The sequence below is a fragment of the Lichenostomus cassidix genome, chromosome 8 (assembly GCF_008360975.1).
Source record: "Lichenostomus cassidix isolate B80296 chromosome 8, HeHo_3.0, whole genome shotgun sequence".
Classification (NCBI taxonomy): domain Eukaryota; kingdom Metazoa; phylum Chordata; class Aves; order Passeriformes; family Meliphagidae; genus Lichenostomus; species Lichenostomus cassidix.
Window position 1 is genome coordinate 19672917 of NC_139489.1, and position 25630 is coordinate 19698546.

General features: G+C 37.5%; 1 protein-coding gene across 5 annotated transcripts in view; it reads right to left on the minus strand.

The window, feature by feature from the left end:
• LOC146433995 (uncharacterized) overlaps positions 1-25630 on the minus strand; it is a 324515-nt gene that overhangs the window by 25404 nt on the left and 273481 nt on the right. For 2 of the 5 annotated variants that reach the window (XR_014853777.1, XM_085068246.1), the window contains exons 1-4: positions 12279-12520; positions 10481-10590; positions 10365-10389; positions 265-442 (exon numbers count right to left, since the gene is read on the minus strand). Coding sequence is in view for 1 of the 5 variants with exons in the window: in XM_085068246.1 (XP_084924372.1) it covers positions 265-442; positions 10365-10389; positions 10481-10590; positions 12279-12399 (434 nt within the window). In the remaining 4 variants the exon portion in view is untranslated. Of the gene's footprint in view, positions 1-264; positions 443-5148; positions 5265-10364; positions 10390-10480; positions 10591-12278; positions 12521-25630 lie in introns of those variants that run through there. The other 3 variants (XR_014853778.1, XR_014853782.1, XR_014853783.1) reach the window with 2 other exon arrangements.

Genomic DNA, 25630 nt, shown 5'->3' on the forward strand with positions numbered 1-25630 from the left:
AATCACAAGTCTCACAATTCTGGCATCTGATTTTCAGTTTTTCAATTGTTCTTGATTTTTAACAATTATGAGTTTTATATTGCTGCAATTGTCCAACCTAATATTAACTTGGTGTTGTTATGAGGAAATATAGGGAAAAGACATTGAGCTCCTGCCACTGAGACCAAAAAAATCCATTCTGACTCAGATGAAGCAAATCACCCTAGGTGAAAACAAATTGTAACAAAGTGCAACTGTAGAACAAGAGGAGGAGTGGCAGCTCACCTGTACTTCTGAACATCTCTGAAGCAAACCAGAAACTGATGTGGCACTGCCATTACGTCAGGGAGGCAAAGAGCAGAGGAAAGATTGTTCATCCTCTTCCCTGAGGTGTTTTCCCTCTGCAGACCAGCTCGTCTCATAAGATTTGTGAAGAAAAGGGTCCAAATTTGAGTATATAATCCTGAAAAAAAATGTGTCTTTTGTTTGGTGAACAATTGGACAAAGAAACCCCCAAAACCTGCCCCAACTAAGAAACCCAGATCCCAGCAGCAAAACTAAGAGATGCGACTGATGTTACATTATTAAGTAAGAAGCAATGATGAGATCACCCACATATAGTGTTAAATTTAGAATACCAGTGAGCCATCATGTAAGAATAGCTTTTGATAACTAATAACCCCTATGTGAAAGGATCCTTATCCAATTTCAATTCTGTTTTGCCTTCTCTCCTTTCATACATCCTTTCCTAGTTTAGAAAGCAACTTTCATAGGCAATAGGAAATATTCCACCGAGTTTCATGTATCTAATGAATGCTGATAAGTTATTTTTCTGCCCTACTGGATACTGGAACTAAGCATCAATCTCAGCGCAAAATAACAGACAGAAGTTCATTATATTCAGAGATTAGCATCAAAATTCATGTCTGCAGTTACAGAGAATTGTGTTGTAATAGTTATTTAAAATTTATATTATATCTGCTGCAGATATAGACTTTTCCTTTGAGAATTTCTAAAAAGCCAGAAAAGGCAGAAAAAGTTTCCAAAGCCATAGGTCAATAAACCAAACTCTACTGAAGTTAATTCAAAATTTGTGTTGTTTTACTTGAGCGAGGGAATTTTTTGAGCAATCAGCACAGTAATACACACCTTCAGTATTCGTGCTGAGGAATAGATAGCCATTAGCCTTCTGCCTTGCATTACCTCTGGCTAAAATCATTTCTTTCTCCCTGCTAGCTGCAAACAGCTGTGAAAGTGAATTCTGCTGCCTCTACCCGAGCAGTCCACTGCTCTGACAGCTGACCTCCTGCAAGCTGTTAGCATCACCAGAAGGGTAATCAAAATCCACCTGTTTAAGATATCACTGCGATGTTTTTATTCAGAGAAAAAAAAAAAAAAAAGAAAAAAGAAAATCCCAGACTATCCAGGTCAAAGCAGCACAATTAAAACCAGTGAAGCTATAATGGTCAGACAAGGTGATCTAGTCCAAAACCCTTACAAGAGCTGTTGACAAAAGTCTAGTAGAGCCTTTTCTGTATTCTTTACTCTCAGGAATTCACAGGTCAATGGTTATTACCATAAAGTGGAAAGGCTTCATTGACAAAGTACCAGCAAGGCCTCATCAATTTCAATATAATATTGATAAAAATATTGATTAAAATATTGATGGAAAATTATTGATAAAATACTCCAAACACAACTACAATAATAGCATAAAACTAAGTCATTAAAGTCAGAAACAACACATTCAGGTACTAACATGCAAATTACAGTTCAATCTAGGTGTTTATCTGTGAACGCTTGTAAAATATATATTTTTTCTTGATTACTGAGAGATTAAAGCAGAAATGTGTCCTCTGGGACTCTAAGAGATTTGTATTGAAAATGAGGTAATAGAGTCAGTCAGCATATTCATGTGATTTATACCACTAATGTCTTAAAAAGCATACTCAATATTTAAATTTTTCTCTTTCACATGAAAACTGGGGTGGGGAGGGGGAAGAAGGGGGAGAACTCTGCCACTGTTGAGGTAAATTGTTTTGCAGGCTTTCCTAGGCAATAGAGGCTCTCCTTGAGGCTGACTTCAGCAGGTGCTAACTGGCAGCAAGCCCTCTTGTGCACTGAAGCTGTGAGGGGCCATGAAGCACAGCCCTTGCCCCAGTGCCTTAGGAGGGAAGCTGTGCAGTGGGAAGCCCTGGAACAGGGAGGGGATGGACAGACATCCTGTGGCACCTGCAGTGTCCAGGTGCTCAGAGTGACCTCCCCAGCTGTGTGCTGCCAGCCCTGCCCAGAGCCAGCTGTAGGCTGCAGCACTGGGATTTCCAAGCCTTCTTGGTAAAGATCTGCTGTTTGATTTCTTTTTATCTTCGCCTTGATCTCCCTTTCCTTAGGGTCCCTTGGCTGAATCCACAAGCACACTGACATATTGTGCCCTGTGCTTCCAGCACTGCCAGCCCCTGGGTGGAACAAGGTTCAGTGCCACAGCTCCTTGCTAAGCAACACATCAGTACCAGAGCTGAGACTGGAAACGTGTTTCTTCTACAAGGAAAACATGCATAAAGAAAAAACGATGTGAAGGACTTGTTGGAAACTACATGTTGTACAAAACTCTTACATCAATTTGATATAGTTTTAACATCTCTGAGGGGTTTATCCTGTTATCATCATATCCTAACACTTTGACAGGAACAGCCAAACTCCAGAACCACAGGGAAATTCACAGACCTGATGCTATTTTCTCTTCTCTGAGGGAGTAGGTTCTTGCCAGCGTATTTTTATTATGAGGGGATTGGACATAAGATGAGAAGAGAATGTATCCATAACAAGAACCACTTGAGGCACTACAATTTAAAATAAAAAAAAAAAGAATCCTTTATGTTACATACAGCAGAAAATGCTGAATTCCTGGTGTTTTGGAACAGCACACAAACACAGAGTTGCTGCCTTCAAAAATCACACATGAAAAAAGAGCAAACTCAAATATATACTGGAGATCTTTCCTCAGAAAATAACCCTATTAGCACATCAATGCAACTTTGGTTCCCATCCCAAACAGCACCAGTACCAAAACAAAAACTTAACTTCTCAATAACAGAAGACCTAGAATTAGTTTTGAGCCCACTTTCAATTTTTAGTTATTAACACTGTAAAAATAACCCATAAAATCAAACTGAAAAGAACAACCAGTTTCCTGATGTCAATTTCTTCTCAATCTGCCATATACTCTTCATTTTTCCTTGAAGAAACTCCATTGCAAATGGGAAAAGATTTCAGGTTCTGCAGTAAACCTACAGATTATGCTTAAGAGTTCGGAGAAGAGGTCAGAACAAAACCACCACTCTGCATCTTCTGTACATTTAAGAATACTTAACAGTCAGTGCAATATTTACACAGTTCTATGGTCTGGGATCTATACATAAAAATCAGCTTTTATGAACTGAATTTCAGCTTTTTTCTAGTTGTGTAGGAACAGTTTTCATCCACAAGCACAAATTCACTTAACTTATAGCATAGTCACAATTCATTTAAAAAAAAATCAGACTCCCAGGTTGCACATTCATAAATGCCCTTGGCCAGCAGCATGTTTCTTAAATTGTTTGGCTACCACAACCCAGTACTTCAGGCATCTTATATCAGCCTCCAGTCTATCATCATACTGTGGTGCCACCAGTTTGTCATTCTTTTCAGTAGAATCATCATAAGCACAGCAGAGAAAAAGGAACTGAAATTACTGCTAAAAAGAAAAATAAAGCCTATTTGCTCTATTATACACTCAAACCTCAGTGTTAAACACACAGACTGCAATCTCAAAATACACAACAAATACACCATAACTTTACCTTAGACAAAATACTGCACAGCACCATGGAATGCTATGCTTGTTAAGGTGATAGCACACAGTGTATTATTTCTAAACATTAAATTACTGTATGATTCATGACTGAATCACTGACAATAAAATTACACAGAAGTTAACTGCTCACATATTGCGAATTTTCTCTCTGCTTTGATCCAACACCATCAAAATACTTGTTAAGCTTTCCCTGGATTTGTTAAAAATTGGGATCAACTTATCTGTCATACGTGCCTGGTAAGCCTGAAATTGCTGATTGTTGCGATGCATTATTGCCTTTGTGTCTGTCAAACCAGAGCTGCTGAGAGTCAGCTTCTGTGTGTGTGTGTCTGCATGTATGATCTGTGTAATGATTCATCCTAAATCACTGTTAATTACTTCTTTGTTTCTTCATTAAAGAGAACAGACTGATAAAAGGTGACTGGGACCATAAGACAATGAAGCTCCACAGGTAAACAGGCATATGTTGATTACTGATAATAATCGATAAAAACAAAATAATACAACTGAATTTGTTGTTCTAAAGTGGCCCTAGAGATCCTGGAAACTAGAAACTAAAAATATGCCTTAATTGTAGAGTAAGAATTGTATATTAAAGTTACCAACTAGGAATTGAGCAGAGTCAGTTTTGAAAGTTCAACAGCACTTTTAAAAATGTGCATTAAGTCTTAATGAGATTGTAACAATTTAAGAGAAATTTATAGTATCTTTGAGGTTCTTTTCAACATGCTAGTCTTGCCTTAGCCTAAAATACAGCTTCCCTTTTTTTTTTGTAAATATAAATATCTATGGATATGTGCATATACACATTTGCACTACCCACATTTAAATCCAACCATCCACAGTTCAGAAAGGGAAGCTCTGAATATCAGCCTCTGAAATGTGAAGCGTTGAGCCCAATTTACAACCAGAGGAATAATAAAGCAAAGGAAAAAATAGACCATAGGTCCTTAGAGCCCCATCTTCAGTAGTAGCAAACAGCCAGCTGAATGGCTCCATTCACTGAGTTGTCTGTATTTTAAATATGTTATGTTACCAAACCAATACACTCAACTTCAGTAGGATGTAATGGACAATAAACAACAAAACAAAAAAATAATTTATATATGCTGGTGCTAATCTCACTTTTATAAGCACTTCATCCATCCTCAACAAGAGATCTCTCAAATGACAAAAAAACATAGCCAAAATCTTGCCAGGCGCTAACTAGCTATGTCTTTGATCGCACTGTTTGCAAATCTGTAATAGCATTTCTTCCATCTGCTCTGCAGTTTCCTTCTATACATTCGATTTACAAAATGAAATAAATTGCTTACAGATTTGTTACAGAGACGTCTTCCAAAGAGATCTTCCAGCATAGTGGCTATTATGGACAGTACTGTAAAATTTGGACACAAATAACAGAGCATTGCCTAGGAAAAAAAAAATCAACAAGATCTGATACAACTGCTCTCAAGGGAAAGTTTAGAGAAATGTATATCACTTAAAACTCAGCATTGACTGTTCCTTCAACAAAATATACAATTAGTTAACACAGCTGTTTTGTTTAAAACCCCGATGTAAAAAATTAGCCAGTTTTCAAAAGGCGTATTAAATGGAATTCAATACAATATCTACAATAGCTTTATGATAAAATTATCAGTAGTTTCTATAATCAGAGGAAAAATTTCCCTGTTACTTTAGTATGACTCTGCAAAACAGTTTGGAACAGTTTGATATTAAAAGGGTCAGATGGTCCTTTGAAGAAGCTTAGAATTATCCATTACTTCATGTAGGTGATGTGTCTTGTCTTGCTCAACATCTCCTAGATGTGAGTAAACACTGAAATAATACTTTTGTGTATAAAGCCAAAAATATATATTAATAGTTTACATAACATCATAAAAAATCACTATCACAGAATAACAACTCTTTTTCTGATGTAAAAAGGAAATTAAATAACAACTAAATTTCTTCAGAATCATTCCTCAGGAAGAATAATATTTAATGCTTTATTTTTTCACAGGGTTACCAGTTTGTTTTTTTCTATTTAATTAGACAAGCTTTCAGAAGGGGATCAGATTAGAATTATTTTTATGACAAGTCCTCTATTAAACTCTCTTTAATGTTTGTGTATGTGCTTCTCTGTTTGTTTGCAACTCATGTAATAGAGCCAAAAATGAGATTTCATTTCTGTTATAATAAGCCACTACCTTTGCTATTATTGTTATTATTGCTTAAGCATTGGCACTGGAGCCCACATTTATACCGAAAATGCCATAACTTTGTTAGGCATTACTACTGTTACTACTAAGCAAGGGCCTAACACTTCAAAGGGCTCAGTAGCTGAGCAAATGCTCCAAACACTGTTAGAATTAAATAACATGGCACTTATGAATATAATATGAATACAGTTCATGTTTCTTTCTTCATTTACAAGAAGCAATGAGTCAGAAAAGTAGCACTTTCTGACAGCCTGCTCTGCAGTGAATAGTGAACACTGAGTCACCAACACCAACCCAGCATAGCATCCCTTCTACTTGATATTTGCCATTCTATAATTAGAACAAACGACATTCTTGGGACACACCAAAACGCTTTTAGTTAACTTTCTGCTTAAACCCATTTACAGAGTCTTTACTGTTCCTGCCTCAAAAGATAAGGTACACAATCATGACCTGTGCTATCTCCACTTCAGAGACAGACCTATTATTATAAAAGTAAATGCCACCCACTTGCTAACACTGGAGACTAATTAACTCTGCAATTGCTGCTTAGCAAAGAGGGTAGAAATCACGCTTGCCTGCACCAGTAGCTATCCTACAAGATCAAGAGGATTAGATAATACTTTGTCTTTACTGACCACCCTCAATTCCTTTTTCTTTTTTCTTTTTTAAATTTTATTTTAATTTTTAATTTCAACTTGTTTTGTTTATACCTATGATTTAAATGCTGGGGTTTTTTGTAAAAGTATAAAAGCCCTCTCTGTTCTGATTCTCTCTAGTCATGAACCCATTTGCTAGAAAAATGTTTTTAAATCCTTTTTTATTTGTTCATCCTCTGATTCATTTTTTTGAAATGTTCTCTTTTAAAAGCAAGTCAGCTTGATTTCAGTAGCTATGCAGAATACTGACAGCTATATAGATTCATTAACCACATGGTACTGAAAGGAAATCTTTAAACTCCAAGTATTTAGGCCAAATTTATTAAAATAAAAGTCAGTAGTTTAACTTGCTCTTCACCATCTATACATCTGTTTAAACCAAACCTGCTCAGTTAGAGGAAGAAGTTCCAAAAGGATACTAAATAAATGTGTGACTCATCCAAAGAAATAAGACCTCAAAAAGCAATGGCCAAGGCTCACAACACCATCAGACACATACCTGGAGGGGAAAACATTAGTTACACCAGCATCAACAAGAATTTTGCAGTTCAATTAATTGGCATTGGGAATAATAGCATAAACAATTTGCAAAAATTGTTTGAATTGGTTGCAGGTCGGCAATGTGCTTTGTAACTTCCTACTTTACTTATATTACTTTCTGTCTCCAGCAAACAGTGAGCAAATTAGCTTGTCCTGATTCTCGAGAACAGCCAGCAGCAGGGAGAGCATGAATACAAATACTTTAGAACTTCAGTTCTATGAACACTTTTAATGAGAACCCTTTTTCTCTCTTAACATTTTTTTCATGTCTAATATTGAAACCTTTTGAAAAACAGAAATAGGTTTTATGCAGGACAGAGCTGTTCAGAAATGGACCCCAGTCATTGCTGGCTTCAATGATCAAGTGAGACATATCCCTGCTGCCAACTGAGCTGGTGGCTGGCTGTAAAGAAAGCTTCTTTTTGTTGTTCTGGTGCTCTGTCCCAGCTCTATAATCCACAAAGAAACAGGAGAATTTAAGGTGTATCATATTGCTGGTTTAGTATGACTTGCATGGTAGATCAGAATTGCTAAAATGACTCTCAGTTGCTACTTTTACAACTTCTTGCTATAAGAAGTGGAAACAGGGCAGGATGTAGAGGATAAGTGGAGGAGTCCAATAGCTAGTATGTGGCACCAGCATCACCCTAAGTACAACCACCTTGTCAGACAGTTATAGGAGATACAAAAGAGCTTAAAAGAAACTGCATCCCAATAGATGCAACAAAAAGCACAAAGTGGCTGCAGTGTAGGAAGGGAGATTTTAACTGTGAGTTTCTGCTTGGCTTATCAAATGTGGTAGCTGAAGTCATGCAAGAGTCACCCAGACATGTCAAGCGCTCTAGAAGGCTGTGAGACATAAACAGGAATAACTCAGCAATTGTTGACCTGGTATTTTTTCAAAACTGAACATATGGCCTCTGAAGGCTTCCTCTTCCTTTGGACCCAGTCCAGCAGTCAGGCAGATGAGTTCCAACCTTGCAATAGGGCGCAATTGCTAAAGAAAAGTGCTAAAGTTTCCCCTTTGCTGCTGCTACTGCCAGCCTTGCACCACTACAGAGCCCTCGGTCTGTCACTCATGACCTGGCCCAGGAGCACAGGCTGTCCCTGTCCTGTCCCTGCAAGTTGTCCCCAAGAGCTCTGGTGCCTCCTCAGGGTGTCCAGAGAGTCAATGCTCCCTACTCAGAAATGCACACTGATTTGCATTCCACACACTTGATATTAGCTATTAAGCCACACCAAGAGAATCAACCTACCCCACAAATCTTTAATACAAAAATCAAAGTGGAATCATATAATTATTTCCCATCGTGGTAAATTTTGTGGCTAAGAAATACATTACTTCATATAGATTATGAGTCCAGGTTTGATGTCCTGTCATGGATCATACAAGTCAGCATAGAGATACTCACAATTGACAACAGTAACCATAGCAGCAATAAAACATTTGCATCTGAAACGTTAAAGAATCGCTGCTGTATAAGATATTAAATAGTAAAGGGATCCTGTACTCTAGAAGTAAACTGTCATTGTATTCATCACCTATTGAAAATTATTTTTTACTGTTTAGAAATATTCTATCACTACAAAATTTTGATTCCAATCATGGAAGAATCTTTTCAAATGGCAGAAACTCCTGATTCAGGACCAGAATTTTATTTTCTTACATCCTGGAATATATACTCCAAATTTTCTTTACTCTTGAAATCATTTGTCAATTAGTCCTGCTCAGCTAGTTTTCAGTAAAATGAGAAAAAAAATGCCTTTTTTTCTGGCCAGATACAGTTGAAAAATTGTAGGAATAAAAGCATCCATTTATCTAACAATTATAATACCTAGATTTACTCTGTCAACTTTGACTTGAGCTAAGTGACAGATTCTATTTCCTCTATACATGATTATCCAAGGGCACATTAGGGATGCTAATTAATAAAAAGGGACCAATGCTAGTGGTTAACTCTCATAACCAGACCCAGTAAAGAAAATTAGTTTATTTAATGTTTCACTGAAGCTTCTAAGTAATCAATAGCAAATACTTTCGTAGGAACTCAGCGTTGTAGACAATAGGTTTGGCTTGGGCTACAAATAAAATTAATACTTCAATATCTTTGGGTCAGTAATTTCAGTACATATTTATACAGCACTACATACAACACAGACTACATCTAGATAAGATCTGTGGATACTAAAAAATACATGAATACGTGAAAAATAAAAAATTAGAAACAGTCTACTACTGTCTAAGTACTTAATTTAAAATAATTTGTGTACTTACTACAAACTTGGAGTTTCAGATTTTCCTTTTGTGGCATATCTGTAACATGTATTAATGTAAATCTTCTTTATAATTAAGAATCTTATTTTCTTTCAAGTTTTCCCCCTACAAACTGTGGTCCCATTTTCTCTTCATTGAACACATTTAAGTTCTATTAATCCTAATGAGAGTTTAGCCTGTACATGAAGAGAAGGCAAGACCCTTTTATGTTGAACATTTAATTAAAGTGCTTTAAAGAGTTTCATGTGTGCTATAACGTGCAAATGATTTTCATACCTAACAACTTAAAAAGTTGGAGGGAAATAATAGAAGTTGTCATTCTGAAGGCTAAGAGCATGCATACAAGTTCAGAAATAGTCCAGATGCATGTAGCTACAAAACCAGGGCACAGAGGGTGATACAAATAATTTCTTGAGGGCTTTTTGCATTTCATCAGTGCACCACTCATAACAGGTTCTCCAAACCATCAGTTAGCCCTTATTTGACTCTAATAGACAAGATGTGTTTGGGGCTCTGTGTTTTCAGCCTACGTCAATGACTTACCAAATATATATTTTGTGATGAATACCTTAATTTCTTCCTTGCAGAGTGCTGGCAAGTGTCACATAGCAGCGTTCTTAGCAACAGTGTGTGCACGCACACTGAGTGTTGTAGCAACCAATGACAAAAATAAAATTATAGTGGAAATAAGTATGTAGGACTGAATGACACCCAGAGAGTAATTGAGAAGGGACAGCTTGGTGATTCAGTGGGGGCTGAGCTGTGCTTTGGATGTTGCTCTTGTGAGGCAAGAATGGCTGCCATTAATCAGTCTTAAGTCAGGCTGAGAAATCATTAATCTGATTATATCCTACCTTCTGCTACTGCCTCGTCTTGGGCCTGCAAGAAGGTAATAAGATGTTTGAGCTTTTCTGGAGTCATGGATTTTTTTCCTTGCTGCTTTCATCCAAGGGTCTTTAAAGGATCTTACCAAGCATCTGCTCAGATGTACATCTGCCATGTCATCTATGCTCAGGTGCCGCCAAACCATGTCAGAGGAGATGCAGAGTATGTATTGGTAGACTGGAAGTGTAGTCTTCTCTGTAAAAGAGAGCCATGGATGGTCTTTAGCATTACATTAAAAATCACAATGCATTTCACATAATTCACAGGCAACATGGCTATTGTGAGAATTACTGCCCAAAGCTCTCCAGCCAGACTGCTGCTAGCCTACAAATCGAGGTAAAGCTGACCTGCTAAGAAAAGATCTGATACTCACACCCAGTGCCAGTAAAGCGTTTTGAAAACTGCAGGGGGCGGGAGGAAATGCAAAATTAGGATTAAACCAATCTGCTGATGTGCAACATCATCATGCAGACATGATAAAGCCTCTCAGTGGATTCATTCTGCAAAACTCCTGGAAGACTTTAAAGAGTAGCTGATGGAGGCCTGAGAGAGCAAAGAAAAGATGGCCATGTCCTAACAGTACTGAAGAATTTTGGGAGACTGCAGAAAACAACACAAGAATTAGGATTACCCTATAGCTGTGCAACATAGCTGATCAAATGCCATTCAATTGTAGCTTTACTCATTGTTGTAGGTGTTAATATACCAGATTTTGAAGCTATGGATTATAAAATCACACACTAGTTGACTCTGTTTTCACTTGGAAATGCCATGAAAAGCTGCAATAACCATTTACTCTCACCTTGGGGCTCCCTTGTCTCCCTCCCTTACAAAGCAAAGGGTAAGCAGTCACAAGGATCTCAGTCAGCAGGCTCAGCACATGAACAGCCCACAGCACTATCTAATCAAATATTTGAGCATCATGCTCTTAAAATTTGCTCAGACTGTGAAGGACATTTGATATGTTTGTTAAATTGTTTGTATCTACTGCTGGCAATTTTTAGCTGTGGATTTACTCTAGAAACTTGACACGGAAAGTGAAGTCACAGGAAATTTGGATGTTGACATTGGCAATAACCATACTCGTTCTAAAGTGGGAATAATAAGGATTATATGTATCATTGTTATTGACCAAGTGTTGTTCACCTGAGCTCCCACGTGTCTGTTCCAATGGGAAACCTTTTTGCCTCACATGTAGTATACCACCTGTTCCCAAGCTGAGTCTCCAATTATTTATTTTCAGCCCTTTTTGAATCGGTAGCTAATCTAAAAGCAAATATGTCCTTTAATTTTGTTTCTGTGTGAGAGCTGGGATGTTAAATGTTGACCAAATTTATAACTGCCAAAACTAATAACATTTTAAAACATTGACATAAGGGAAAGGAATAGGAAACCATTAGGACATATCCCTTAACCACACTGCAAAGGACAGAGGAGAAAGATAAAGTGTTTGAATTGTAGAAAACAAACCCAAACATCTCACAGTGTACTGGCCCTATCTCTTCATGAAGGAAGGCTACATAAAAGGGATACATGAAGATTACAGGATCTGTAATAAAAGAATTTGCTAAAAAGATGCTCAAGCTTATCAGAATTACTAATGTATCTTATCACATCTAAACCCTTAATGATTCATATATCAATTATCTCTGTAACTACTACATTCACAAATCCATTTGCAAAACAAGGCCTTCTTCTCTACAAATTAAATGCAGTCCAATGTTATATTTTGATAAAATCTCCAGGCAGTCTGAATTCTGCTACACAGTCCACCCAGCCTTCACCATATGACAAAATCTCAATCTCTCTATAGCACTACAGCCATCTTATTCTCTGGAAGACAAGTGGAAAGCAAAACTCTCCACTTTCCCCACCATGCATACCATTTCCTCTAACAAGGACAGTGTCTCCTTTTGAAGTTTGATTTACAGGTGCTGTAGAGCCATTGTGCTGACTGCGTGTCAGTCTCCAAGGAAACTGGAAGCATATATATTCGAGAAGCATCCCTAGAAGAAAAGAAGTGATATCAAAAGTATTCTCAGCATAACCTCTGCTATGAGTAGAAGCAAAGTTGAAGGTCTTCTCTTGAATGGTTGAAGGATGCTGTGTTCAAATAAAAGGCTCCTAAGGAAATAATAGCAGGTCAAGATGTGGATCTGTACTGCAGTTGTACAGTCTCCATCTCTGAAAGAGTCAGAAGTTGAAAAATAATCTATTTAAAGCTTTAGAAAGTCTTGATATTTGTTATAAATCAGCCAAATTTTGGGTTGGCATCTCCTCTTCATACTTAAGCACCCTTTGGTGCTTTTGCTGCTAATTCACTTCTCAGCCTGATCCATACCTGCTTGCCCATCTGTATTTAAAAGTTGATGCTTAACCTCTGTCTAGATTTTTATATCGCTCATTTAAAAGACTGAAGCATAAGATACTGCATCACAGCCATCTCTGCAGCCCTCTCTGTTCCCAGGAGCAAAGCAGACAGGTGTCCCCTAGCTAGGACAGACAGTCAGTGCAGCAGAAAGGCTCTGCTGTTGGAAAAGGCATCAAATCAAAGTGTGCACTCCCATGATCATTAAAAATTTTCTGTGTCATTTTTAGAGTATGTGCAGTAGAAACAATATCATACTTCAATTTTAAATGAGGAAATAAATTCTTCTCTAAGTTCCCATCTGAATAAGATATGCTTACTTTTTTTTGTCTTAAACAAGTAAGGATTATTTTATCTTTGTGAGAGTTTTATCCAAGAAGAGCTGAACTAATCCAAATCTAAACTTACTGAAGCACTTTGGGAACACGTGAAATTATTGGTATTGCATAGTATGAGATTCTAATTATTGTTGCTGTTGTACTGACTGCTAGAAACAAAGCTGCTCAATACTGAAACTCATTTTCTCTATCAATGGCACAGTTCAGTATAACCAAACAAAAAACTACAGCAAACAAAGCAAGTAAAAAGAGCAAAGAATTCCACGAATGATGGATAGTTTTGTTCCCAGCTTGGATCCAAGCGAACCATGCTTATTCCAAGCATCTTCACAAAATAATTTAATTCCATTTTATGGATAAGTTACAGTTTTATAGTCCTCGCTGCCCAAGTGGGTAACTGAACACACATATATTTGCAAGAGAACATCTCAAGAATGAAGGAGGAAGATTTAGGCATCAGCAAAGTTTAAATATGATAGTGAATTAATGGCACTGGCTAGGATATGAAAAGACTCTAAAGAAATTTTGCAGGGAAAAACCAGTTAAAGTAATCAAATAAATAATTCTGGCAATTCTTTTAGTGTTTTTCTACTAATTAATCGGGAAAAACCCCATGTAATAGACTTAAGGTCTCATTTGCCCCTGTTGTACAACTTATCTTCACCTTTCATATCTGTGAATCCTTAGGATACATATAAGCAACAACTTAAGTCACTCCAATCAACAGAGAAATGAAGCTATTGCAATGGAACAACATGATCATTCTGTAATTTTCTACAGCAATTCTACTAGACCCAGAAATGAAGCAACTGTAAGCTTGGTACCATGGAACAAGAGTTATAACTTTCTGTATACAGCAAAAGATCCCTTTACCAAATAACAATCATGCATGCTTCTTAACCTGGCTTATATTTTCTTTCCAGAATTGGCAGTAGAACAAAATAGTATTGACAAGACAGTCCTGCCAATACTTGTTCCCAAATCACCTACCCTCTGGGACGTCATCTGCAGTTATCATTGCATTATTCTCCCATTATGAAATATGATTTAACACGACATTGTGCAACATGAGAATGTTTTCAAATCCCTATGATACCTTTTTGTATTTCTTATTGAATTTGTCCTGCATTTGCCATATCAATAGACCTTTGTTATTTGATGTTAAAATGCTTTAGGTAAACACAGATATATTTTTCTATTGATTTCCACATCCCACGTGAAAACCAGATTAAATTTACAAGATTCTACCAAATGTTAACACTTCATGTGATATTTTGTGCTCAAAAATGTGCATTCAAAGCAAACAGCAAAGACACACTGCCAGAGATAAAACAGCAGAGAAAAGAATCAAAAGCCTTTTCATCATGATTTCCATCAGTTTTTCTATTTCCCTTGGAAAACCTTTTGGAAGCAAAGAGACAGGTGATGAGAGTTTGATATTCATATACATAACAGCATCAATGTATAGTATTTTACTTGATAGAAAATGCGAGTCTATCTCAGCAGCAGAAGAAACAGACAGGGAATGTGACACTCTTGTTTAGAATCATGTCCAAATGGGGAAAGCACAGAAGATCAGATATTCATAGGGCCTAATCTACTAGAATAGCAAATACATTCAGAGAAATTGCTTATTCTTCCTCTATCTGAAAGGTGATCAAGCCTTCAAATATCAAAGGAATAAAAGAGCAATGTGCAAATTTACCAAACTCAAATTCTAAGATCTCTAGTGAGGGAGACAAACAGGGAGCAGAAAGTAATTTTCACCACCTGGCAAGGATGCTGATTTCTGTCAATATCTGAAATCTTGCTTGTAACAGTATGAAGAAATAAAGGGATATTAGTAGCAGTATGCTCATTATAAGTCACTCACCAAAGTGAACGATCCAAGTCATCTAAAGAACACAATTGTTAATTTTCAAAGAAACCCCAAAAAGGTTATATGAAATTATCCTCATTAAGATCCATTAACATTTTAAAATACTTGATGGCTTTATGCAGAGAAGCACGAGATATATGCTTTCCAAACTGTAGTGATGAAAACATAATGAGAACAGATTTTGTCCCCTGCTATCGTATGCGATACAATACTAGATGGATAATGAGTTCCTTCAGGCATCTGACCACGTTTAATAGAAAATCCTCTTCTATTCAAGTCCAAAAGATCTGAGAAAAACCCAAGTCATTCTCTAGATGAGTTAACTTCTACTTAAGATGTTTAGTTAATTATTCCAGTCCTTCTCCAAATTCCACTCCTTCTCCAAATTCCAGCACTTGCCAATTAAATGAAAATAAATTTCTGTTGCAGTTCTGTCGTTAGCTCAAATAAGACAATTCTTGACCATGTATTGACACAGCACTGATGCTGAAACCCTAAGTTCAACACACCTCTCATTGGATAACTTAATCAAATGCTTAAAACACTTTTAAAGCTGTCAGTATTGACCAGTGTATCTTGATTAATCATATAATTTTAATTCTTTTATTATGGAATCCAAATGAAAGAATAATCTCCACATTTACAACAATAATTGTGCACAGCAGTCATAAAGTTGGGCATATAATGTTAGAAATAATTTCAGAATAATTTGAAATTACTCCAGGAGTTATGCTAGGTTTGTTCTCTCTGTTTTAGATCAGGCTATTTAAAGAACTGATCCTAATAATGGAAACACACGTTACTAATATAAATTAATTAATTATTTCTCTAGTCACTATCATAGAAGGCAATGCTCTTTTTATCTTAATTGTACAACATATCAAACAATATGTGTAATACTTAAAAGAGAAATGAAAAGACAAATCCTAGAAAAACTGGTCTGGCTGGTATGAACATCTGCTGACTTCTATATAGACATTTAGTTTTACTGACACTTCCCACTACAGTTACTAAAAAACTGACACACTAATTATTTAAGCTGAATCTATCATCATTTTCAATATACTTATGTTCCTTTATTTACCCACATTACACATCCTGACCAAAACAATATGCTAAGTGATAAAACTGGCTTCCAGAAAATAGATGTTAAGGTGCTGAATGCCTTTCATTTAGTACCAAGATTTTAAAATGTTGGAAAAATGATCATAGAATCCAATTAATTTTGAAATCAACTGTTTACACTCAAATTAGTTACTGTTAAAATCCTACCATTGCCTGCTACAAGTGCTGGGCAGCCAGTACAACTGGAGAACATGATTTCTGTCACACCAAGTCAAGTGTGACATTCTGTCGGGGGTTGAGAATTTCTTCCCATTCCTGTTACTAAGCAACAAATAGTTAGATGTTTAGAGCGATCAAGTCTTTTGTAAAAGACAAAAGCTCGGCTTTGGGCAGGGCACGGTAAGAGAAGAGCCAGCCCTGGGAACGCTCTCTCGTGGTTCGGATGCTGAGAGGAGAGGGTGCTCTCTCTTTGCTTTCCAGCTGCTACAGTGGAAAATCCAACTGTGCCCTGTTTTTCTTTTCTTCTGGCTGGGTGAGCTTTGATTCAACTTTTTCTTCCCACTGGGAAGGGCGCGTTTTCCCCGGGCGGCGTTTTCCCCGCAGCTGCTGCCGGGAGAGTCCGGCTGCCTCTGCTGCCTGCCCCTGCCCTCTGCCGCACAAGACCGCGGCGTCTGCTGTGACTGTAGAAATCCTTGCTACCTCGCTGCTAGCCGGGAGGGAGCCAGTGCCTGATCCTGTCTCCCTGCTTTCTGCCGCTCCGAGCTGCCTGGCTGCCTGCTCTTCAGCCTGTCCGCCATCATCCAGCTGCCTGAGGCTGACCTGACCCTGCGCCACAGCGCCACCTACAGCCGCTCGGGAGCCAACGCACCTGCCCTGCCCGGCCAGGAGCTCAACAGCGCCCCTGCTGCTTGCAACCGTGATTACACCACACGGGAGAAAGTTCAGCAGCTCACAAGTCATCTGCTATTGGTTTTCTGATTCTAGTTGTGGTTGCTATTATTGTTATTGCTTGTTTATAGATACTAGTAAAGAACTGATATTCCTTTTTTCCCATACCTTTGCCTGAAAGCCCTTGATTTACAAAATTAAATAATTCGGAGGGAGGGAAAGAAAAATCACATTCTCTGCTCTAGGGGAGGGTTCAACCTCTCTTGGCAGACACCTGTCTTTCAAACCAAGACACATTCATTTCAGTAGGATCAACGGCACTCTCCCATTGGGAAACACACTTTCAGAAAACAGGACTCTCTTCTCCACCTGTTGGACCCAGCAAGCCCATGTATGGAATAGTCTATCTATTTCAGGACAAAATCATTCAATCTCAATAGAACAACTTCTGCAAACCAAAGATGTAACACAAATGAAGATCAACCCAAATTTACTGCAACATTTCCTTTTGTTTCCAAGTATTAATCTTTCCTCTTTCCAGTTCAGCCCTAAAGCATCATCCTTGTCCCCATTTCCCGAGAGGAAAGATTGCCAGCTTCACTATTCCAATTCAGTTGAAGAAGTTTGGCTTTTCATTTTTTCCCCCCATGAACAAATGCATCAGTCAGTGATCAGCCAGGTTAGCAGACACCAGACTGCAAGCAGAGGCTCAGAAAACACACTTGTGCTGCAATCACTTGCCCACACCAGCAGGTACAGCAAATTTGATTTCCATAGATGAGGAAAGAAAAGAAAGACTGACCATCAGCATATAACTTCCCCTTGTCAACAGAAACAGGACTGTAATTCCCATTTTTACAACGGAAACCAACGTACTAACCATTTAAGGAGCTGAGCTAATAAGTATGTGAGAAGTAGATCTTTTTTCTGTCTTTACCCCCCTCACTGTCTGAATTTCAATAACTTGAAATGGACTTCTTACATATGTATTTATTTTTACACCTGTTGGGATTTTTTAAAGTGAACATTTAAAAAAATTTTATTCATTGGTTCAAAGCCACTATTTCTTGACAGAAAACATCATATGACAAAAGACAACTCCTATTTGAAAAGACATATGAGTTAAATGTTCAGTTTTACTCTGTGATGTAACATTAAAGCACAATGTTAAACCCTTTCAGATTAACTGAGATGAAGCTTTAGATCTCCCCAGAAACTTTTAAAGACATTTAAAAATTTTAAACCCAAGCATGTGTAATGCTTTAGATTTCAAAGAGTTGTTACTTCCAAATCACCACTTATAAGGGATCTAAGGTATATGTGTCCTGACTTTTAATTGTATTTCTATTTCAGTATTTTTATAAAGTTATTTCCACTTCATATTTACTTTATATATTTATCTTCATTCTTAATGCTGAAATGCATTTTACCACTCCCATTACCTAAAAGTAAAAAACAGAAAAATAAAAACTGTCACTATAAAAACCCCAGTGATCTCTCAATTTACAAACAGCCACGTCTTCAATTTTACACTTCATTAATGTTCCAGGTGGTGTTAATGGGCCCTTCTGATGTGCACACAGATCTTCAGTGGCTGGCTTTATTCTCTGACCCACACGTTTGCAATTGTGGCCCAAGAAATACCTAACTCAGATGAAGTACAAGAAAGCTTTTGTTGCCAGATCACAAGCACCAGTCACGAAAAAAAGGAGCCAGCTCTAGTCCTATCCAAGGAATTAGAGCTTTATAACAATTTTTTCTTTTTATAAAAGTCTGCAGTCTCTTCCCCACTTGTTCAGGGAAGGGAGACTTTTACTGGAATGAAATAAAGTGTGGTAGTGGTTGAGACAGCTGTGTGACAGCTGTGAGATTGGGGTTAACCTGGCGAGTGGAATAGCTCCAGTGGCTGATGGGCAAGGTACTGTCTGGGAATCCTTGGGAAGACAAAAGTTACAGAGCACAGGTCTCCCACATGCAAGGGAAGTACCTCAGCTAGTCTCGAAGGGCTGGCTATGGTTCATTCCTCTCTGCAGGTTTTATTATGTTGCTGGATGTTGAAGAGTTAAGCAATGAAATAAATCTTCATGCCAGTGGTGCACTTCATTAGTTACAAAAAGCTTCAAAATTCTATCCAGAAATCAATTGTGAGGTATTTAAATTTGGCTTACATTTTCCCTCTGTTATTAAGTCTAACCAGATAATTAGATATAATTTTTTTGCAAATGAAGAAACTGAGGCAAAAGGCTTACCTCTCCAGGATAAACAATAGGAGCTGTGAAGGAGTTATTAACAGAACATATCATGTTATTCCTACAGATTTGCATCTCACAAAGAATATTCTTATGTAAGAAGTATATTTGAGATACCAGATGACTATTTCCTTTCTACCAACAAACATAACATACTCTTTCTGCATCAGGCATGAAGTACACCTGTCATTTTATTCAAATTTGCACACCATCATCCAAATTGTATGAATCCATCTGTCACTAAAATTTAGGGCTATGTTATCAACATCATGTATAAGAAGTTATGCACATGAATTCCTTCAATTTGAAATGATTCAATAACCCTAAGAATATTAAAGTATTAAGAATTATTGTCAAGGTGGCAGTCTTACGTAGCTAATGTTCCACAGACCTCTCAGATTTTTTTCCTTAAAAAAAAATATGAACTAAGATACACTTCACAGAGTAGGCAAACAAATGAAAAAAATCAGCATGAAACTGTAAGTGCCATTCTCACATCCCAGACTTGCCAGGTCAGAAAATTAATACAAAGCGTAATGATGTTTGCAGTAGCTGGAACAAAACCACCTGTCTTAAGAGCATGAGCTCTTGCTGTAGACTGGTCTCATGAAACACTTAAAACTTCTATCCAGCAACCACAAAAGGGCAATAAAAAACACCCTAAATTTTATGTATGAAAAAAGTATGTATTCACTGGGTTTTTACACCCATATGTATCAGAATATGCATAAATGTATTTTAATATTTTGTCATTCCATTCTAATTAAACAGCAAACATTTTTTCACAGATACTATATAGGGACCCCATTTTTTTAATACTTGTGTGCATTATTTATGTCTAGAAAGGCAGAAAAATGAAGGCAAAAAACTGTACTCCACATTCCCAGTATGCATTCAAACATGTCTGTCTTTACTCAGAGAAATCTCCTCATAATGGTATTGATACACAGATGGAGAACTTCAGTGTGAATAAATGGAGGAACACACTGGGGGAATGTGACATTTTCCAAATGCATATAAATTACTAGATGGGAAAGATGATTTTTTTTTTTCCTGTAAGGAAGGCATTAATATATGGGATCATTGGTAAACGTTTTGGGTCTGACCTCTTTCTAGCAAAAGGTAATAGCATTAAGGCCAGGCCTTTAACAGGTGATTAAATAGTACTGTCCACAGCAGACTTTCAGTTTTTTTCATGGTGTTCTCCATTGTCTCTGATAACTTGATACAGTTCCTAGCTGCCAAAACACAAGTATTCAGCATAATTCTGGATGCTCTAAGATAACATGTCCTGCCTCCGCTCCATCCCCAAGGGGCAGAGGATTGTCTGTGTCCTGGCATGTATTTGCCACACTCTGCAGGCAGCCTGGATGTCAAAGCCATCCCACAAGGAACTCACCCTGAGGTTTAAGGAGGTGATTCAAATGCTGGGTGGATGCCTTATGGAAAGCAGCCTATGCCATCAGCAATGATCCCTCATAGGTAGCTGCAGCTGTCCGAGCTCAGTGCAGCCTGACCTCTGCCTTCAGGTGTCCTGGCAAGTGCAACTTGGTGGAAAGGCTGACATTTCTGCCACTCTGTTGCTCCATAGTTTGTTTTGTAATTAAAAAAATATATTATTAATTTGTAATACATATTTTGTTTAATGCTTTGTATTTAAAAGAAAAAAGAAAGACTAAATAATTCTTCTTCATTTAAAATTACCAGAAAGAACAGCCTAGAAAATTTGTTTCAATCAGAGAACCAAAGATGTCTGACATAGTGTCCAAGAAATAACTTACTGCAGGCTACATTCCACATGTGGATTAAAATAGGCCTAAACCTCTCCCCATTTTGTAAGTTTATCTGGTGTTTTGAAACTAGAATGTCATAAATCTTAGTATTATATGAGTTGGCAAATAAAGGTAGGGCTACTTTTTTCTTCCTCAGCATGTCTCAGTCACCAGCTGCTGAGGTTTTGGGTTTTAAACTTTAACATATTAAGCATCAGTATGACATGGCTTCTGGTTCCCTGCTGAAGTGTACTCCCTGCTTCCCAGAAAATCATTAGATGCCATTGTAACTCACTCTATTATTGTAGGATTTTGCTGTCAACTAGGTAGGAGAAAAGGAAACGAAAAATCTCAAAGCCACCTATTGTTCCTCTAATTTTCATCTGTTGATCCCTGGTACCAAATACTTCTGACTGAATGAATCTGAGATCTGCAGAGCCAGTTCATTTTCCAAATTTAGGCCGAGGTTTTAATAGTTTAATGAAATGCATAACTTCTGCTCTGTTGCAATAAACACTTAGTGCACAGCTACTTTCCAAGGCTCCTGTTGTTAGGGATGATTACAACAGAAGGATTAAAGGAGTCGACATTTTTAAATGCTCTAATGGTCCCTCAGCTAGTCCACATCTCACAATAAAGGGCAGATTCAGATAAAAAATAGGTGTGAGAGTCATAGCCTTGTGGCTTTCTATACATGCACTGGCTGTCTGCTCCACTGGCCTTTATGCCACACACTCCAGAACCAAACCAAGGCACTGCTTTGACCACAAGCCCCAGCAGGTTTGTGGCATATTATTCAAGTGCCCTAATGCTGATCCATGGTGAATGAGCTTCATCTGCTGCCTGGATGAGTGAGGGAGGAGTGAGCCCTACCTTCTGCTAGGCTGCACTTTGCTGAAAGAGTAATCCCAGTGAAATGGGAGCAATGTGATTATGACTGCCAGAGATGACGGATGGACTCTTGACAAGAAGTGAAGGTATCAGCACCAGCACCATGGAGGAGATATCCATGGCACTCTAATCCAAATGGCAGAATTTAGTCCACGTACAGGTCCTCTGCAAAGCTTTGGAGGAGTTAGTATTTAATTAACAAGTCGTTAAGAGGTTTTGCTAGCTCTTTTAGAAGGGCAATGAGCAGATGAGACTAAATTACCCAATAAGCAATAAAAACAAACCGTAGGCATATAGAGAGAAATATTTAAAGACAAAGGTTAAAAACAGCAGTTCCATCACTACTAAGACTAGAATTGAAATGAAATTAAGTTAAAATGGTAAAACTATTTCTGAGTACACAAATAAAAAATGTCTGACGTGTGGATTTAGCAGCACTGAGAATTATGGTTTGGCACATGTAAGGAAGGCAGAGAAGAGAATTTTGGAAAAGGGATGAAAGGTAGCCATGAACATCAAAGACTATGACCTGTGATTAAAAGAAGCTTTAAAGTTAGCAGACAAATGTGACTTGTTAGGGTAATCACAGATCAAATTTTTCTTACACCTGCACTTTTATAAAGACTTTTTACAGCACAGCAATGTCATCTTAAAACCTCATGTTTCATGTCCTAAGCAATCTGCTTTAAAGCCCTAAGAAGATCTTTAATGATGAGCAGTCTTTCAAAAGAAAGAATAAAATACATATTTTACAGCCTCCATAAAGTCATTGTGCTATAGTTTTTCTTGATTCAAACTGGTAAATTTAGGTATCAACTGAAATGCACCAAAAGTCAGATGAAAGCTGCCTGTTCAGACAGAAAGCCAAGAACACATCAATATCAGACATTCTTAAAAAAAAGGTTTTATATTTATCTTGAATTATAAATGGCTCACGTTGTAGCAAATACAATCACTTTCCTGTTTCTTTGTCATCTCCTCTCTCCAGTCACACAGCATTTTTCCAGACAATTCTATTGCATAAAGCCAAGAATCATCTGCATTATACATATGCATGCGATGCCTTCCTTCTGTTTTTCAATAATCCTCTTTTCAGTGGTGCCTTGAGTGTGCTGGTTTTGGCTGCAATAGAGTCAGTTTTCCTCACAGTAGTGGGTATGGGACTACTTTAAATTTGTGCTGAACACAGTGCTGATGATCTAGAGATATTTTCGTTATTGCTGAGCAGATCTTGTGAGGCGCCAAGGCCTCTTCTGCTTCATGTAACAGCCCAGCAGTGAGGAGGCTGGGGATGCACAAGGAGCTGGAAGGGGACACAGCCAGGACAGCTGACCCCAACTGACCCCAGGGTTATCCTAGACCATATGGGTTTGCCTTCCCAAGTCACCATTACATATGCTGGAGCCCTGCTTTCCTGGGGATGGCTGAACACCTGCCTGCCCAATGGGAAGCACTGAATTAATTCCTTGTTTTGCTTTACCTGTTAAATTGTCTTTATCTCAGCCCACAAGTTTTCTCACTTTTACAATCGCTATAACACAAGACTACAGTGACTCCTTCTCACAATGAGAAGATATAAGATATAACTCTGTTATTTTGGTTTTAACGGCGATCTTTAAATATTTATTAAAAGAGGCTTGAAAAAAACAGTAACACATTTTTAATCAAACACTGTGAGTTAGTCTTCTTTTCCATATTACACATTTTTGAATGTGCAATTTTTGCACAGCTGATCATCTGGATTTAATAAGTCATTTTTCTAGCATTAAAAGTGTGAGACAGAGGCAATGCTAGCGATGTAATTAATGAATTGGATCTCTGGAGAAAACAGTTACTGAGACATGCAAAGCATAAAACTTTAGTAAAGGCCTTAAGTAGATTCTAAAGCCAGAATTCCAGAGCTTCAGATAAGAGATTTTAAAGCCTCCCCTCCTTTATACAACAGCAGGCACCTGCTACAGAATTCACTTATTTCCATCTCATGCTACACCAAATTGCTTGCCAAAACAGCAATGGTGTGTGGACAATGGTTTTTCCATTCTTTCAATCTTATTGTAACAGTGACTTATAGGTGAAAATATTGGAAAATTTATCTATAAATGGCCCTGTTTATGGTTCTTGTGTTAATTCAGGACAAAAAATTAAAGTTCTAAAGATCAAAAATGATAACAGATGATGAAATTGCTTTACCAAGAGAGGTAAAGTTACAAAGTTTTTCTTCTTTCCTTGCAAAAAGTCAGCACGTGGAAATTACATGTCTGAAAATTAATTTTTTAATAATTTCCTTTTAATCTGATAACAAGTAGTCCTACTAGAGTTTTGCTGCTTTTTCCTTCTGCTTATAGCATTAATTTGCTTCCAGAAGTTATTTTTAACTTCCCTTCAGACAGTATTTTCTGTCTGTCAATTGCATTTCCATCCAATGAAAATGTTAAAAATCAAGTTTAGATTTGAGGCTGCTGACAACAGGAAAAAAAATCCATTATAGGATACCTGCCAATGTAGAAGGTAATAAAACTTGATTCATCCATTCTTATTCTCTCCAAATTCTATAAGTTAGGCTGAGGCATGAAATGAATTAAAATAGAACAATCAAATCCTATTTAAGTCCCCAAAGAACAGACACTAGACCTACTGCCATAACATCTGCAGATTAATAGTGCAATAATTGCTACCAAAACCCTCCCATCTCTTAGCATCTCAGGGAATATCTCTTTGCCAGCTCACTAGACCTAGACCTTTAATGCCATTTCACTACTCGCTGATGTTCAGCCATTTAGCATAGGAAGATGAACAAACCTATTGCCAACCTGTCACATGTGCTGTGTCTCTTCAGCTGTACAGTTTCATCCATCAGCTCTAATTTAAAATCTGCAGACTGCTTTCAGGACAATAATCAAGAAACTGAAGACAAAATATAAAAAGCATCATCTAATGCCGCTACTATTTTATAAGATACAGTAGAGCTAAAACTCTACTTAATAGAGGTCTGTCAATTTTCAAAATACATTGTTTAGAGATGGTGGAGGAACAGTAGCAGAACTGGCAGCAGCACCACAAAACAGAACTGCCTCCCCTGCTTAGCTGCACTTCAAAGCATCCTCAGGAGCCAAGACAAACAGCTCTCCAGCTGAACTCAGGATTCCCTCCACACCTACCATGTTAAAAAACATATTAGGTTTTCTGTATCACAAGATTTTAGAATTTTACCAAGTTGGATAAATATTAGGCAAACACTGTAGACCTGCAGCATATGTTCACAGAAGGTGAAGCTTATTGAGAAGTATATATTTAGCTGTGTATACTATACAATTACAGAGTAGGTAATCTAAGCATTAAATTATGTTACATACTAAGTAGGGAGACTAGTTCTTCCTGTACAGCAAGCAGTTTTTTCATTCTGTGCTAGAGAAAAACATAAAAGGAAAATAAATGTTTAACAGACAGTTCCACTGAAATCATTCAGTGACACAAAAACTAAAAAAACAAAGAAAATTGATGGCAATGCTTCAGGTATGGTGGTATTAGCTCTAACAGGAGCCAATTCTCAAAAACAAAAGCCATCACAGGATGTTTTTGGTATCTTTGTTACTCTGTAACAAATAAATACAATCTTTAGAAAAAGTAAAAACTGTAGAAATTGTGTCTCTTGACTGTGCATATCCTGTCAGTCTTGCAAGTGTAGCCCTCCCTAGCTAAAGACATAGACACACTTGCTAAAACTCAGGTTGTCCTCTTGCTTTGCCCTGCTTTATCAGAAGGGAGTGGAGCAGAGGAGTAGAGGA